Here is a 14,717-nt window from a genome sequence, read left to right as displayed (position 1 = left end):
CTTTATCTTTCGTCAGAATAGTCATTAATCATTCGTAATCATGACTTACTAAATAGACGTAGTTAAACACCTATTACACATATAGTTAATCTTTATTTTTTAGCCTTCATCCCCTAGACCTGAACATTAGCTTATTGAACATTAAGGCCCTTGTTTTACATGATGCAGTGTTAAATGAACACTTGGGAGCCTTGTGTGTGTTGTGTTCTCAAACTGAGTGTGTAGGACAATACTCTGAGCGGTTTTCTTGGTGAAGGTAGTTTGTGCACAGTATTAAATGGAGGAGTGCCGAAGATTGGGGCACATACAGTAATGTTCAAAGATTTGGGACTAATAAAATCATCTGAAGACTGGAGTAATGGCTACTGGAAAAATTAGCTTTGCCAACACAAGAATAAACCACATTTCATTGTGTTAGTATTAATAGAAGTGATTTTAACTCTAATAATTCTTCACAATATTAGTTTTTAATGTACTTTTGATCAAATAAAAACAGACTTGATGAGAATAAGGTTAACAGACTTCTATCAACAACAGATTCAGCCCCAAACTTTTGACCAGCAGGGTTTATTTTACTAATATTTGGTTATTTTACTTTAATCAAGGTCAGCTTTTGTGAGTATTTTGAATTTAATACCAAGAGCATAAGCAGTATTGTTTGGATCATATTTACCAGTGGCAATATTAGTGACTGCCTCCAGGACATTACTGTTGAAAACACTGTACTGAGGAAATATGTACTGATTTACTAATGTGAAGCAATAATGACGATGATAGCACATAATGATATGTGTAAGATGTTCTGAAGAGTGACTTTGATCTTCAGTCTCCTCCTGATAAAAAAACCTGCTTTAAAGTGAGTGTTTCAGCAGAAGATCATTGACCGCTCAGGGTTAGCATGATAGTAATGCATCTGTTTCTCTTCTGTAGGTTGTTGCGATGGTGGGAGCCCATCTCAGTTTTTTGTATAAGGATGAAGAGGAGAGGGGGAAGTTTCTGTCAGTTATCACTGATGCAGAGTGGGGCGTTCAGCTCGGGAAACTCGGGGTCAGTTTCATTATTCAGCCCATGTTTGACAAAAACATGCTTTTTTTTTTTTTTTTTTGGTCATCATTAAATAATCAGTTTTTTTAAACCACACAATATGGCCATAGTTTGTGTCCTTTGACCACTTTTTCCCATGTAGGTCTCCATCCAGTCGGTGTTTAGGCAGTGCGCAGAGACGAAGAGAAACTTGATTCCTACACTTGTGAAGAACAAGAACATCACTCCTGACATCATACTGCATTACTGCAGGCAGGTCAAGTATAACGCTCTCTGAGAGGGTCTGATTTTGTTCTGTAATGTGCAAATCTAAAGGGTTATGAATGGAGCAATTTTTAACACAATATTTAATACTTTCGATGAAGTGTACAAATGCAAATTGCATTGTTTATGCATTACAAAAACAATCTATAATGCATTTGTTCATTTTGTTGTGTATGGTGGTGAAGTGCAGATCCTTTGACACTTAACTCAAACTGTAGTTTAATTTAGTTTATTCATAAAGCACACTTAAAAACTACAGGAGTGCAACCAAAGTGCTGTACAACCAATATAAAACAAAGTAAAACATACCTAGTCAAGACAGACAAAGAGACAAATACAACTTTACACCCTCAAACAGAATTAAACAAAGGATTTAAACAAAGAAAGATCTTGACATTGTTCCAGTGTAGAGAGGTGAGTGCTGGGTAATGTGCTCAGATCAATATTCTGGCTGACACATTTTACACCAACTACAATCAGTGCAGAGATGATTTAGTTAAACCCAGATAAAGTAAGTTGCAGTAATCCAACCTTGAAGTCCTAACTGTAGTAAAGCTGGCTGGATCCTGAAGTTCACTCTTTCACATGTTTTCAGCCGCGGGTGGAAACTGATCTGTGATGAACATGTACAGTAGTTACAGCATGTACGCCTGGAAACTAAAGTTCTATACAAATCCTCAGTGATTTATAGCCTGGAAAGCACACTGTGTGCTTCATTTATAATCACAGCCGTCATTCACTTCAATCTAACAGCTGATAATCAGTGGAGCTCTGGAAGCTGTATGATGAATCTCTTATTTTCACCACGTCTGCACTTTATGAGATGATTCACGAGCGTCTAAAACTGCACTTCACAAAAACTGAATTCTAACCAACTTAAACACCTCTGATTGGCTGCTGCATCAAGAAATCAACAGAAATGTCTGTGATTGGCTACAGTGCTCAATGCTGCAAAAACACTTTCCAGAGTATAGACACAAACACGCGCCAGATTACAGTGTTTCCCACAGACTTAAACTGTGTGTGTGGTGCCACTTCCCCGGGGAATTTACTAGAAAGCCTAACAGGATTTGCATGTTTACTTCAGATTTCTTTAGAGAGAAGTATTATTTTTCCTAGTTTTATTCTGAATAGAGTACTGTGAGCATTAATGAGCCTCCGGCTGTTTCTGTAGCTCAGTAAAAGATACAAACCCTGTAACTGACCGAACATGAAGACAAGTAAACATGCGGCCGGGGAAATATAAGAATATATATATATATATATGCATGTATATGTTATTTATTTAAGTACCAAGAGAAACAAGCATGTTTTATTTGATTGTCTGTCGTTGGAGAGATGTGCGGAGGTGAGGCCAGTCTCATGTTAATCTGGAGAACATCTAGAGTATTATAGCATCCTTCATATCTCCCAAGAGTCTTTAGTTTCATCTGATTTATAGGACAGATAGTTGTGGCGGAGCTGAAGAGTCAGTAATGCTGAATCTGATGTTTCTGATGGACAGACAAATCCGACTTGAATAAAATGGTCTGTATTAGGGCTGTCAAAATTGCTCAAAAATCACGTTCGAATATTCCCTAAAAAAAAAAAAACTCGAATATTCGAACATCTGGTGGCGCATGTTGTCAATGATGCGCATTACGTCAATAACAGGACAAAATAATACAAACAGACATAACTACTTGTATAGATAGTTTATTTAAGTTTAAACATATATGACAACGTATTACCTACACAAAAACAAGGAAATCAACTAATGGCCAAGACTGCAGACCTCACGCTCTCTCTCCTTCACGTTCTCTGCGCATAATGGTTTAAATGAACAAACACATTTTTGTGCAAGCAATTTAAGGTCGCGACTGTTGTCCCAAATATAGCAGGCTTCATTCAGTGATTGAAACAAATATTATTAATATTAATTGAAGTTTTACAGCATATAGAACTGGCATTGAATGCTCCGAGCGAGCTGTGCTGTGGTAAACATGGAACTTTTCCTTGACATGAAACGATAAATAATCAAACCTCGGATCCATTGCTTGACAGAACTCCCCGAAGCCTGTCCCATCCGCGATACTGATCGGTCTCGTGTCCTTACAAATGAACGAAATTATTTTATCCGTTATGGCCTCTTGTCATGTTGCAGACAAAGTGCTTGAGGCGGGCGATGCAAAGTAACTTTAAGTGTCAAGACGTGACTGTTTAGCTGGAGTTCCACACATTATGCCATGCTCATTTGGGTGCACATTTTTGAGATGTGACCTCATGTTGCTAGTGCTCGAATGGTATGCTAACTGTATCTTGAATAGCTTGCATACAACAATCTCGCGGGTCAACAATTTTACCTCATTTTCTCTGCTGCGGTCGAGTTGGGCTCTGCACTTGCTGTCATCTTCCATGAAGACGCGTCAACTTTCAGCAGTGATGCTGTGCCAGACAGTGCGACTCCTGTGAGGCTGTGACCTGTCCCTGAACCCTCAGGCGCTAGCGGCCCACTCGCAAAGCAGACAACCACGCCTCTACTACCGACGGCCTTTTTTCCACACTTTTTTTTTATTCAAATATTAATTTTTACCTTCAAAATTCGTTTTTTAAAAACTATTTGAATACATATTCGAATTTATAATATTTGTTGACAGCCCTAGTCTGTATTGATGTGTTTCTGCGGTTGAAGCATGATGATGTTCAGTCATGTTTGACTAGTGAAGAGGAAGAGATGATTGATTCCTGTTCATCTTCTGTCTAAGAGTCAAGGCTCTGTGTTTGGTCTCTGCAGCACGTTTGGACTGGACAGCGGTTCTGCTATCAATCTGTACATCACCACGCTCCTGCTACAGGAGGACAGGTGGTATGAGATGGAGATTGAAGAAGGTGATGCTAAAGCTAGCCTGCAGTGTTCAGAGTCTCTGCTGGGAAGAGATGAGAAGCTGGAGAGAGCCCTTCAGATCGTCCCCCAGCTCGGCTCCACTAAAGACCTGGTGATCAGTCTCAACACAGCCCTGACCAAGGTCTCGTCACATACACATCTCTGGCTCTCTCTCAGATGTAGTGGTTTACTGTGATGTCACAGTTTGTGCTAATGTGAATGTGATCTGTGCAGCTGAATCCATACAACTACGAGTGGATCGAGAGAGTGCTCCGAACTATTCAGATGGCTGACGAGAGCACGTCCCTGCTTCCCCTCGGTCAGGTCAGTCAGACGCCCGGATGAGCTTCAGCCCCAAACAAACCTTTCTCTAGAATTGAAGTGACTGGGCTACAGACGAAGTCATGTGGTTACAGTTTTATAATTCTCCTTTGATTTGCGCAGGATTTAGCTTCGATGTGATGTATGATTTGTGGTGTGTGTGTGTTATCTTGTATGATGTGTTGTGATGTGTGGTGTGGTGTGTGTTATGTGGTGTGATGTGTGATGTTGTGGTGTGGTGTGGTGTGATGTGATGTGTGGTGTAATGTATGATGTTGTGTGGTGATGTGTGATGTGATGTATGATGTTGTGGTGTGGTGATGTGTGATGTGGTATGATGTGTTGTGATGTGATGTGATGTATGATGTTGTGGTGTGGTGATATGTGGTATGATGTGGTGTGGTGTGGTGATGTGATGTGATGTATGATGTTGTGGTGTGATATGTGGTGTGGTGATGTGTGATGTGGTATGATGTGTTGTGATGTGATGTGATGTATGATGTGGTGATGTGGTATGATGTGTTGTGATGTGATGTATGATGTTGTGGTGTGGTGATGTGTGATGTGGTATGATGTGTTGTGGTGTGGTGATGTGATGTGATGTATGATGTTGTGGTGTGATATGTGGTGTGGTGATATGTGGTATGATGTGTTGTGATGTGATGTATGATGTGGTGATGTGGTGATGTGGTATGATGTGTTGTGATGTGATGTATGATGTTGTGGTGTGGTGATGTGGTATGATGTGTTGTGATGTGATGTATGATGTTGTGGTGTGGTGATGTGTGATGTGGTATGATGTGTTGTGATGTGATGTGATGTATGATGTTGTGGTATGATGTGGTGTGATGTGATGTATGAATCAGAATCAGAATGAGCTTTATTGCCAGGTATGTTCACACATACGAGGAATTTGTTTTCGTGACAGAGCTCCGCAGTGCAACATAACAGCGACAGAACAAAAAACACAATAAGGAATAAAAAATACAAAAAAATACAAATAGGTGGGTAAGGATTGACAATATACAAATTGACAATGTATGGCAGGTATATTAAAATGAGCATTTATGTATGTACATGTATATTATGTGGAAAAATTTTAACTGTACGCTAAGTATGTGTGTTGGATAAATAAGTGTATGTGTATATAAATATAAATATAAGTAGTGTATTGTGTTCCATGTATGTACATGTATATTATGTGGAAAAATTTTAACTGTACGCTAAGTATGTGTGTTGGATAAATAAGTGTATGTGTATATAAATATAAATAGTGTAGTGTGTCCCACAGTTATTATCAGCTGTTCATAAGATGGATTGCCTGAGGGAAGAAACTGTTCCTGTGTCTGGTCGTTCTGGTGCTCAGTGCTCTGTAGCGTCGACCAGATGGCAACAGTTCAAAGAGGGAGTGTGCTGGATGTGAGGGGTCCAGAGTGATTTTAACAGCCCTTTTGCTCACTCTGGATAAGTACAGTTCTTGAATAGATGGGAGAGTTGAACCGATGATTCGCTCAGCAGTCCGGACTACCCTCTGTAGTCTTCTGAGGTCAGATTTAGAAGCTGAGCTGAACCAGACAGTTACTGAAGTGCAGAGGATGGATTCGATGATGGTGGAGTAGAACTGTTTCAGCAGATCCTGTGGCAGGTTAAACTTCCTCAGCTGGCGAAGGAAGTACAACCTCTGCTGGGCCTTTTTCACAATGGAGTCAATGTGAATGTCCCACTTCAGGTCCTGAGAGATAGTGGTGCCCAGGAACCTGAATGACTCCACTGCAGTCACAGTGCTGTTCATGATGGTGAGTGGGGGGAGTGCAGGGGGGTTTCTCCTGAAGTCCACGATCATCTCCACTGTTTTGAGCGTGTTAAGCTCCAGGTTGTTGAGAGTGCACCAGACAGCCAGCTCTTTAACCTCCTGTCTGTAAGCAGACTCGTCACCGTCCTGAATGAGGCCGATGAGTGTGGTGTCGTCTGCAAACTTCAGGAGCTTGACAGAGGGGTCCTTAGATGTGCAGTCATTAGTGTACAAGGAGAAGAGCAGTGGGGAGAGAACACAGCCCTGGGGAGCTCCGGTGCTGATTGTACGGGTGCTGGATGTGTATTTTCCCAGCCTCACTAGCTGCTGCCTGTCTGTCAGGAAGCTGTTGATCCACTGACAGACGGAGGTGGGCACGGAGAGCTGAGTTAGTTTGGGCAGGAGGAGGTTTGGGATGATCGTGTTGAAGGCAGAGCTGAAGTCCACAAACAGGATCCTCCCATAAGTCCCCGGTCTGTCTAGGTGTTGCAGAACATAATGCATTCCGATGTTTACTGCATCGTCCACAGACCTGTTTGCTCTGTAGGCAAACTGAAGAGGATCTAGCAAGTGTCCAGTGATGTCTTTCAGGTGGGCCAGCACCAGTTTTTCAAATGACTTCATGACTACAGACGTTAGAGCCACAGGCCTGTAGTCATTTAGTCCTGTAATTTTGGATTTCTTTGGGATGGGGATGATGGTGGAGCGTTTGAAGCATGAAGGGACTTCGCACAGCTCCAGCGATCTGTTGAAGATCTTTGTGAAGATGGGGGCCAGCTGGTCAGCACAGGATTTCAGACAGGCTGGTGTAACGCAATCTGGGCCTGGTGCTTTTTTCCTTTTCTGCTTCCTGAAGACCTGGCGCACCGCATCCTCGCTGATCTGTATTGCAGGTGTGGGGGAGAGGGGGGATGCAGGAGGTGTGAATGGTGAATGATGTTGTGATGTGGTGTGATGTGATGTATGATGTTGTGGTGTGTTGATGTGTGATGTGATGTGTGTGATGTATGTGATGTGATGTATGATGTTGTGGTGTGGTGATGTGTGATGTGATGTGATGTGTGTGGTGTGATGTGTTGTGGTGTGTGTGGTGTGGTGTGTGTGATGTGATGTGATGTATAATGTTGTGGTGTGGTGATGTGTGTGATGTGTGTGATGTGATGTATGATGTTGTGGTGTGGTGATGTGTGTGTGGTGTGATGTGTTGTGGTGTGTGTGATGTGGTGATGTGTGTGATATGATGTGATGTATGATGTTGTGGTGTGGTGATGTGTGTGATGTGTATGATGGTGTGGTGTGTGTGGTGTGATGTGTTGTGGTGTGTGTGATGTGGTGATGTGTGTGATGTGATGTGATGTGATGTATGATGTTGTGGTGTGGTGATGTGTGTGATGTGTGGTGTGGTGTGATGTGTGTGATGTAATGTATGATGTTGTGGTGTGATGTGTGTGATGTGATGTATGATGTGTATGATGTTGTGGTGTGATGTGTGATGTGATGTGATGTATGATGTTGTGGTGTGGTGATATGTGATGTGATGTGGTGTGGTGTGATGTGATGTGTGTGATGTTGTGGTGATGTGTGTGATGTGATGTATAATGTTGTGGTGTGGTGATGTGTGTGTGATGTCATGTATGATGTTGTGGTGTGGTGATGTGTGTGATGTGATGTATGATGTTGTGGTGTGATGTGTGTGATGTATGATGTTGTGGTGATGTGATGTATGATGTGATGTGGTGTGTGTGATGTGATGTGATGTGATGTGATGTGATGTGTGTGATGTGATGTGATGTATTATGTTGTGGTGGTGTGGTGATGTGTGTGTGATGTATGATGTTGTGGTGTGGTGATGTGTGTGATGTGATGTGACGTATGATGTTGTGGTGTGGTGATGTGTGTGATGTGATGTATGATGTTGTGGTGTGATGTATGATGTTGTGGTGTGTTGTGGTGATGTGTGTGATTTGATGTATGATGATGTGATGTATGATGTTGTGCTGTGGTGATGTGTGTGATGTGATGTATGATGTTGTGGTGTGATGTATGATGTTGTGGTGTGGTGATGTGTGTGATGTGATGTATGATGTTGTGGTGTGGTGATGTGTGTGATGTTGTGGTGTGATGTGATGTATGATGTTGTGGTGTGGTGATGTGATGTGATGTATGATGTTGTGGTGTGGTGATGTTGTGGTGATGTGATGTGGTGTGTGTGATGTGATGTATGATGTTGTGGTGCGGTAATGTGTGTGATGTGATGTATGATGTTGTGGTGCGGTGATGTGTGTGATGTGATGTATGATGTTGTGGTGTGGTGATGGATGTGATGTGATGTGATGTATGATGTTGTGGTGTGGTGATGTGTGTGATGTGATGTATGATGTTGTGGTGTGATGTGTGATGTGGTGTGATGTGTGTGATGTGATGTATGATGTTGTGGTGTGATGTGATGTGTGATGTGGTGTGATGTGTGTGATGTGATGTATGATGTGGTGTGGTGATGTGATGTGATGTATGATGTTGTGGTGCGGTGATGTGTGTGATGTGATGTATGATGTTGTGGTGTGGTGATGTGTGTGATGTATGATGTTGTGGTGTGGTGATGTGATGTATGATGTTGTGGTGTGATGTGTGATGTGGTGTGATGTGTGTGATGTGATGTATGATGTTGTGGTGTGATGTGTGATGTGGTGTGATGTGTGTGATGTGATGTGACGTATGATGTTGTGGTGTGGTGATGTGTGTGATGTGATGTATGATGTTGTGGTGTGATGTATGATGTTGTGGTGTGATGTGTGTGATGTGATGTATGATGTTGTGGTGATGTGTGTGATTTGATGTATGATGATGTGATGTATGATGTTGTGGTGTGGTGATGTGTGTGATGTGATGTATGATGTTGTGGTGTGATGTATGATGTTGTGGTGTGGTGATGTGTGTGATGTGATGTATGATGTTGTGGTGTGGTGATGTGTGTGATGTGATGTATGATGTTGTGGTGTGGTGATGTGTGTGATGTTGTGGTGTGATGTGATGTATGATGTTGTGGTGTGGTGATGTGATGTGATGTATGATGTTGTGGTGTGGTGATGTTGTGGTGATGTGATGTGATGTGGTGTGTGTGATGTGATGTATGATGTTGTGGTGCGGTAATGTGTGTGATGTGATGTATGATGTTGTGGTGCGGTGATGTGTGTGATGTGATGTATGATGTTGTGGTGTGGTGATGGATGTGATGTGATGTGATGTATGATGTTGTGGTGTGGTGATATGTGATGTGATGTGGTGTGGTGTGATGTGATGTGTGTGATGTTGTGGTGATGTGTGTGATGTGATGTATAATGTTGTGGTGTGGTGATGTGTGTGATGTCATGTATGGTGGTGTGGTGATGTGTGTGATGTGATGTATGATGTTGTGGTGTGATGTGTGTGATGTATGATGTTGTGGTGATGTGATGTATGATGTGATGTGGTGTGTGTGATGTGATGTGATGTGATGTGATGTGATGTGATGTGTGTGATGTGATGTATTATGTTGTGGTGGTGTGGTGATGTGTGTGTGATGTATGATGTTGTGGTGTGGTGATGTGTGTGATGTGATGTGACGTATGATGTTGTGGTGTGGTGATGTGTGTGATGTGATGTATGATGTTGTGGTGTGATGTATGATGTTGTGGTGTGATGTGTGTGATGTGATGTATGATGTTGTGGTGATGTGTGTGATTTGATGTATGATGATGTGATGTATGATGTTGTGCTGTGGTGATGTGTGTGATGTGATGTATGATGTTGTGGTGTGATGTATGATGTTGTGGTGTGGTGATGTGTGTGATGTGATGTATGATGTTGTGGTGTGGTGATGTGTGTGATGTTGTGGTGTGATGTGATGTATGATGTTGTGGTGTGGTGATGTGATGTGATGTATGATGTTGTGGTGTGGTGATGTTGTGGTGTGGTGATGTGATGTGATGTGGTGTGTGTGATGTGATGTATGATGTTGTGGTGCGGTAATGTGTGTGATGTGATGTATGATGTTGTGGTGCGGTGATGTGTGTGATGTGATGTATGATGTTGTGGTGTGGTGATGTGATGTGATGTATGATGTTGTGGTGTGGTGATGTGTGTGATGTGATGTATGATGTTGTGGTGTGATGTGTGATGTGGTGTGATGTGTGTGATGTGATGTATGATGTTGTGGTGTGATGTGATGTGTGATGTGGTGTGATGTGTGTGATGTGATGTATGATGTGGTGTGGTGATGTGATGTGATGTATGATGTTGTGGTGCGGTGATGTGTGTGATGTGATGTATGATGTTGTGGTGTGGTGATGTGTGTGATGTATGATGTTGTGGTGTGGTGATGTGATGTATGATGTTGTGGTGTGATGTGTGATGTGGTGTGATGTGTGTGATGTGATGTATGATGTTGTGGTGTGATGTGTGATGTGGTGTGATGTGTGTGATGTGATGTGACGTATGATGTTGTGGTGTGGTGATGTGTGTGATGTGATGTATGATGTTGTGGTGTGATGTATGATGTTGTGGTGTGATGTGTGTGATGTGATGTATGATGTTGTGGTGATGTGTGTGATTTGATGTATGATGATGTGATGTATGATGTTGTGGTGTGGTGATGTGTGTGATGTGATGTATGATGTTGTGGTGTGATGTATGATGTTGTGGTGTGGTGATGTGTGTGATGTGATGTATGATGTTGTGGTGTGGTGATGTGTGTGATGTGATGTATGATGTTGTGGTGTGGTGATGTGTGTGATGTTGTGGTGTGATGTGATGTATGATGTTGTGGTGTGGTGATGTGATGTGATGTATGATGTTGTGGTGTGGTGATGTTGTGGTGATGTGATGTGATGTGGTGTGTGTGATGTGATGTATGATGTTGTGGTGCGGTAATGTGTGTGATGTGATGTATGATGTTGTGGTGCGGTGATGTGTGTGATGTGATGTATGATGTTGTGGTGTGGTGATGGATGTGATGTGATGTGATGTATGATGTTGTGGTGTGGTGATGTGTGTGATGTGATGTATGATGTTGTGGTGTGATGTGTGTGATGTGATGTATGATGTTGTGGTGTGATGTGATGTGTGATGTGGTGTGATGTGTGTGATGTGATGTATGATGTGGTGATGTGATGTGATGTATGATGTTGTGGTGCGGTGATGTGTGTGATGTGATGTATGATGTTGTGGTGTGGTGATGTGTGTGATGTGATGTGATGTATGATGTTGTGGTGTGGTGATGTGATGTATGATGTTGTGGTGTGATGTGTGATGTGGTGTGATGTGTGTGATGTGATGTATGATGTTGTGGTGTGATGTGTGATGTGGTGTGATGTGTGTGATGTGATGTATGATGTGGTGTGGTGATGTGATGTGATGTATGATGTTGTGGTAAGGTGATGTGTGTGTGATGTGATGTGATGTATGATGTTGTGGTGTGATGTGTATGATGTTGTGGTGTGACGTGTGATGTGATGTATGTTGTTGTGGTGTGGTGATATGTGATGTGTGTGATGTTGTGGTGTGGTGATGTGTGTGATGTGATGTATGATGTTGTGGTGTGATGTGTGTGATGTGATGTGATGTGATGTATGATGTTGTGGTGTGGTGATGTGTGTGATGTGATGTATGATGTTGTGGTGTGATGTGTGTGATGTATGATGTTGTGGTGTGGTGATGTGTGTGATGTGATGTGATGTGACGTATGATGTTGTGGTGATGTGTGTGATGTGATGTATGATGTTGTGATGTGTGTGATGTGATGTATGATGTTGTGATGTATGATGTTGTGGTGTGGTGATGTGTGTGATGTATGATGTTGTGGTGTGGTGATGTGTGTGATGTGATGTGACGTATGATGTTGTGGTGTGGTGATGTGTGTGATGTGATGTATGATGTTGTGGTGTGATGTGTGTGATGTGATGTATGATGTTGTGGTGTGGTGATGTGTGTGATGTGATGTATGATGTTGTGATGTGGTGATATGTGATGTGATGTGGTGTGGTGTGATGTGTGTGATGTTGTGGTGATGTGTGTGATGTAATGTATGATGTTGTGGTGTGGTGATGTGTGTGATGTGATGTATGATGTTGTGGTGTGGTGTTGTGTGTGATGTATGATGTTGTGGTGTGATGTGTGTGATGTGGTGTGATGTGTGTGATGTGATGTATGATGTGGTGTGGTGATGTGATGTATGATGTTGTGGTGCGGTGATGTGTGTGATGTGATGTATGATGTTGTGGTGATGTGTGTGATGTGATGTGATGTATGATGTTGTGGTGTGGTGATGTGTGTGATGTGATGTATGATGTTGTGGTGTGATGTGATGTGATGTGATGTATGATGTTGTGGTGTGGTGATGTGTGTGATGTGATGTATGATGTTGTGGTGTGATGTGTGTGATGTATGATGTTGTGGTGTGGTGATGTGTGTGATGTGATGTGATGTGACGTATGATGTTGTGGTGATGTGTGTGATGTGATGTATGATGTTGTGATGTGTGTGATGTGATGTATGATGTTGTGATGTATGATGTTGTGGTGTGGTGATGTGTGTGATGTATGATGTTGTGGTGTGGTGATGTGTGTGATGTATGATGTTGTGGTGTGGTGATGTATGTGATGTGACGTATGATGTTGTGGTGTGGTGATGTGTGTGATGTGATGTATGATGTATGATGTTGTGGTGTGATGTGATGTGATGTGATGTATGATGTTGTGGTGTGGTGATGTGTGTGATGTGATGTATGATGTTGTGGTGTGGTGATATGTGATGTGATGTGGTGTGGTGTGATGTGATGTGTGTGATGTTGTGGTGATGTGTGTGATGTAATGTATGATGTTGTGGTGTGGTGATGTGTGTGATGTGATGTATGATGTTGTGGTGTGGTGTTGTGTGTGATGTATGATGTTGTGGTGTGATGTGTGTGATGTGATGTGTGATGTGGTGTGATGTGTGTGATGTGATGTATGATGTGGTGTGGTGATGTGATGTGATGTATGATGTTGTGGTGCGGTGATGTGTGTGATGTGATGTATGATGTTGTGGTGATGTGTGTGATGTGATGTGATGTATGATGTTGTGGTGTGGTGATGTGATATATGATGTTGTGGTGTGATGTGTGTGATGTGATGTATGATGTGGTGTGGTGATGTGATGTGATGTATGACGGTGTGGTGATGTGTGTGATGTGATGTGATGTATGATGTTGTGGTGTGATGTGTATGATGTTGTGGTGTGACGTGTGATGTGATGTATGTTGTTGTGGTGTGGTGTGATGTGATGTGTGTGATGTTGTGGTGTGGTGATGTGTGTGATGTGATGTATGATGTTGTGGTGATGTGTGTGATGTGATGTATGATGTTGTGGTGTGGTGATGTGATGTGATGTATGATGTTGTGGTGTGATGTGTGTGATGTGATGTATGATGTTGTGGTGTGGTGATGTGATGTGTGTGATGTGATGTGATGTATGATGTTGTGGTGTGATGTGTGTGATGTGATGTGATGTATGATGTTGTGGTGTGGTGATGTGTGTGATGTATGATGTTGTGGTGTGGTGATGTGTGTGATGTGATGTGACGTATGATGTTGTGGTGTGGTGATGTGTGTGATGTGATGTATGATGTTGTGGTGTGATGTGGTGTGATGTGTGTGATGTGATGTATGATGTTGTGGTGTGGTGATGTGTGTGATGTATGATGTGGTGTGGTGATGTGTGTGATGTGATGTATGATGTTGTGGTGTGATGTATGATGTTGTGGTGATGTGTGTGATGTGATGTGTTGTGGTGATGTGTGTGATGTGATGTGATGTGATGTATGATGTTGTGGTGTGGTGATGTGTGTGATGTGATGTATGATGTTGTGGTGTGGTGATGTGTGTGATGTGATGTATGATGTTGTGGTGTGATGTGTGTGATGTGATGTGATGTATGATGTTGTGGTGTGGTGATGTGTGTGATGTGATGTATGATGTTGTGGTGTGATGTGTGTGATGTGATGTATGATGTTGTGTTGTGGTGATGTGTTTGATGTGATGTATGATGTTGTGGTGTGATGTGTGTGATGTGATGTATGATGTTGTGGTGTGGTGATGTGTGTGATGTGATGTATGATGTTGTGGTGTGGTGATGTGTGTGATGTATGATGTTGTGGTGTGGTGATGTGTGTGATGTGATGTATGATGTTGTGGTGTGATGTGATGTGATGTATGATGTTGTGGTGTGATGTGTGTGATGTGATGTATGATGTTGTGGTGTGATGTGATGTGATGTATGATGTTGTGGTGTGATGTGTGTGATGTGATGTGATGTATGATGTTGTGGTGTGGTGATGTGTGGGATGTATGATGTTGTGGTGTGGTGATGTGTGTGATGTGATGTGACATATGATGGTGTGGTGATGTGTGTGATGTGATG

At 42.2% G+C, this 14,717-nt stretch overlaps 1 protein-coding gene across 2 annotated transcripts in view; it reads left to right on the top strand.

The window, feature by feature from the left end:
• kntc1 (kinetochore associated 1) overlaps positions 1-14,717 on the top strand; it is a 113,942-nt gene that overhangs the window by 57,546 nt on the left and 41,679 nt on the right. For both annotated transcript variants that reach the window (XM_059544220.1, XM_059544212.1), the window contains 4 exons: positions 931-1,047; positions 1,187-1,296; positions 4,082-4,313; positions 4,406-4,495. In XM_059544220.1, coding sequence (XP_059400203.1) covers positions 931-1,047; positions 1,187-1,296; positions 4,082-4,313; positions 4,406-4,495 — 549 coding nt within the window. The remainder of the gene's footprint in view (positions 1-930; positions 1,048-1,186; positions 1,297-4,081; positions 4,314-4,405; positions 4,496-14,717) is intronic.

Source organism: Carassius carassius, chromosome 4 (genome assembly GCF_963082965.1).
Source record: "Carassius carassius chromosome 4, fCarCar2.1, whole genome shotgun sequence".
Lineage (NCBI taxonomy): Eukaryota > Metazoa > Chordata > Actinopteri > Cypriniformes > Cyprinidae > Carassius > Carassius carassius.
The sequence above is the reverse complement of the archived record's forward strand: the minus strand, read 5'-3'. Positions and strand labels throughout refer to the sequence as shown.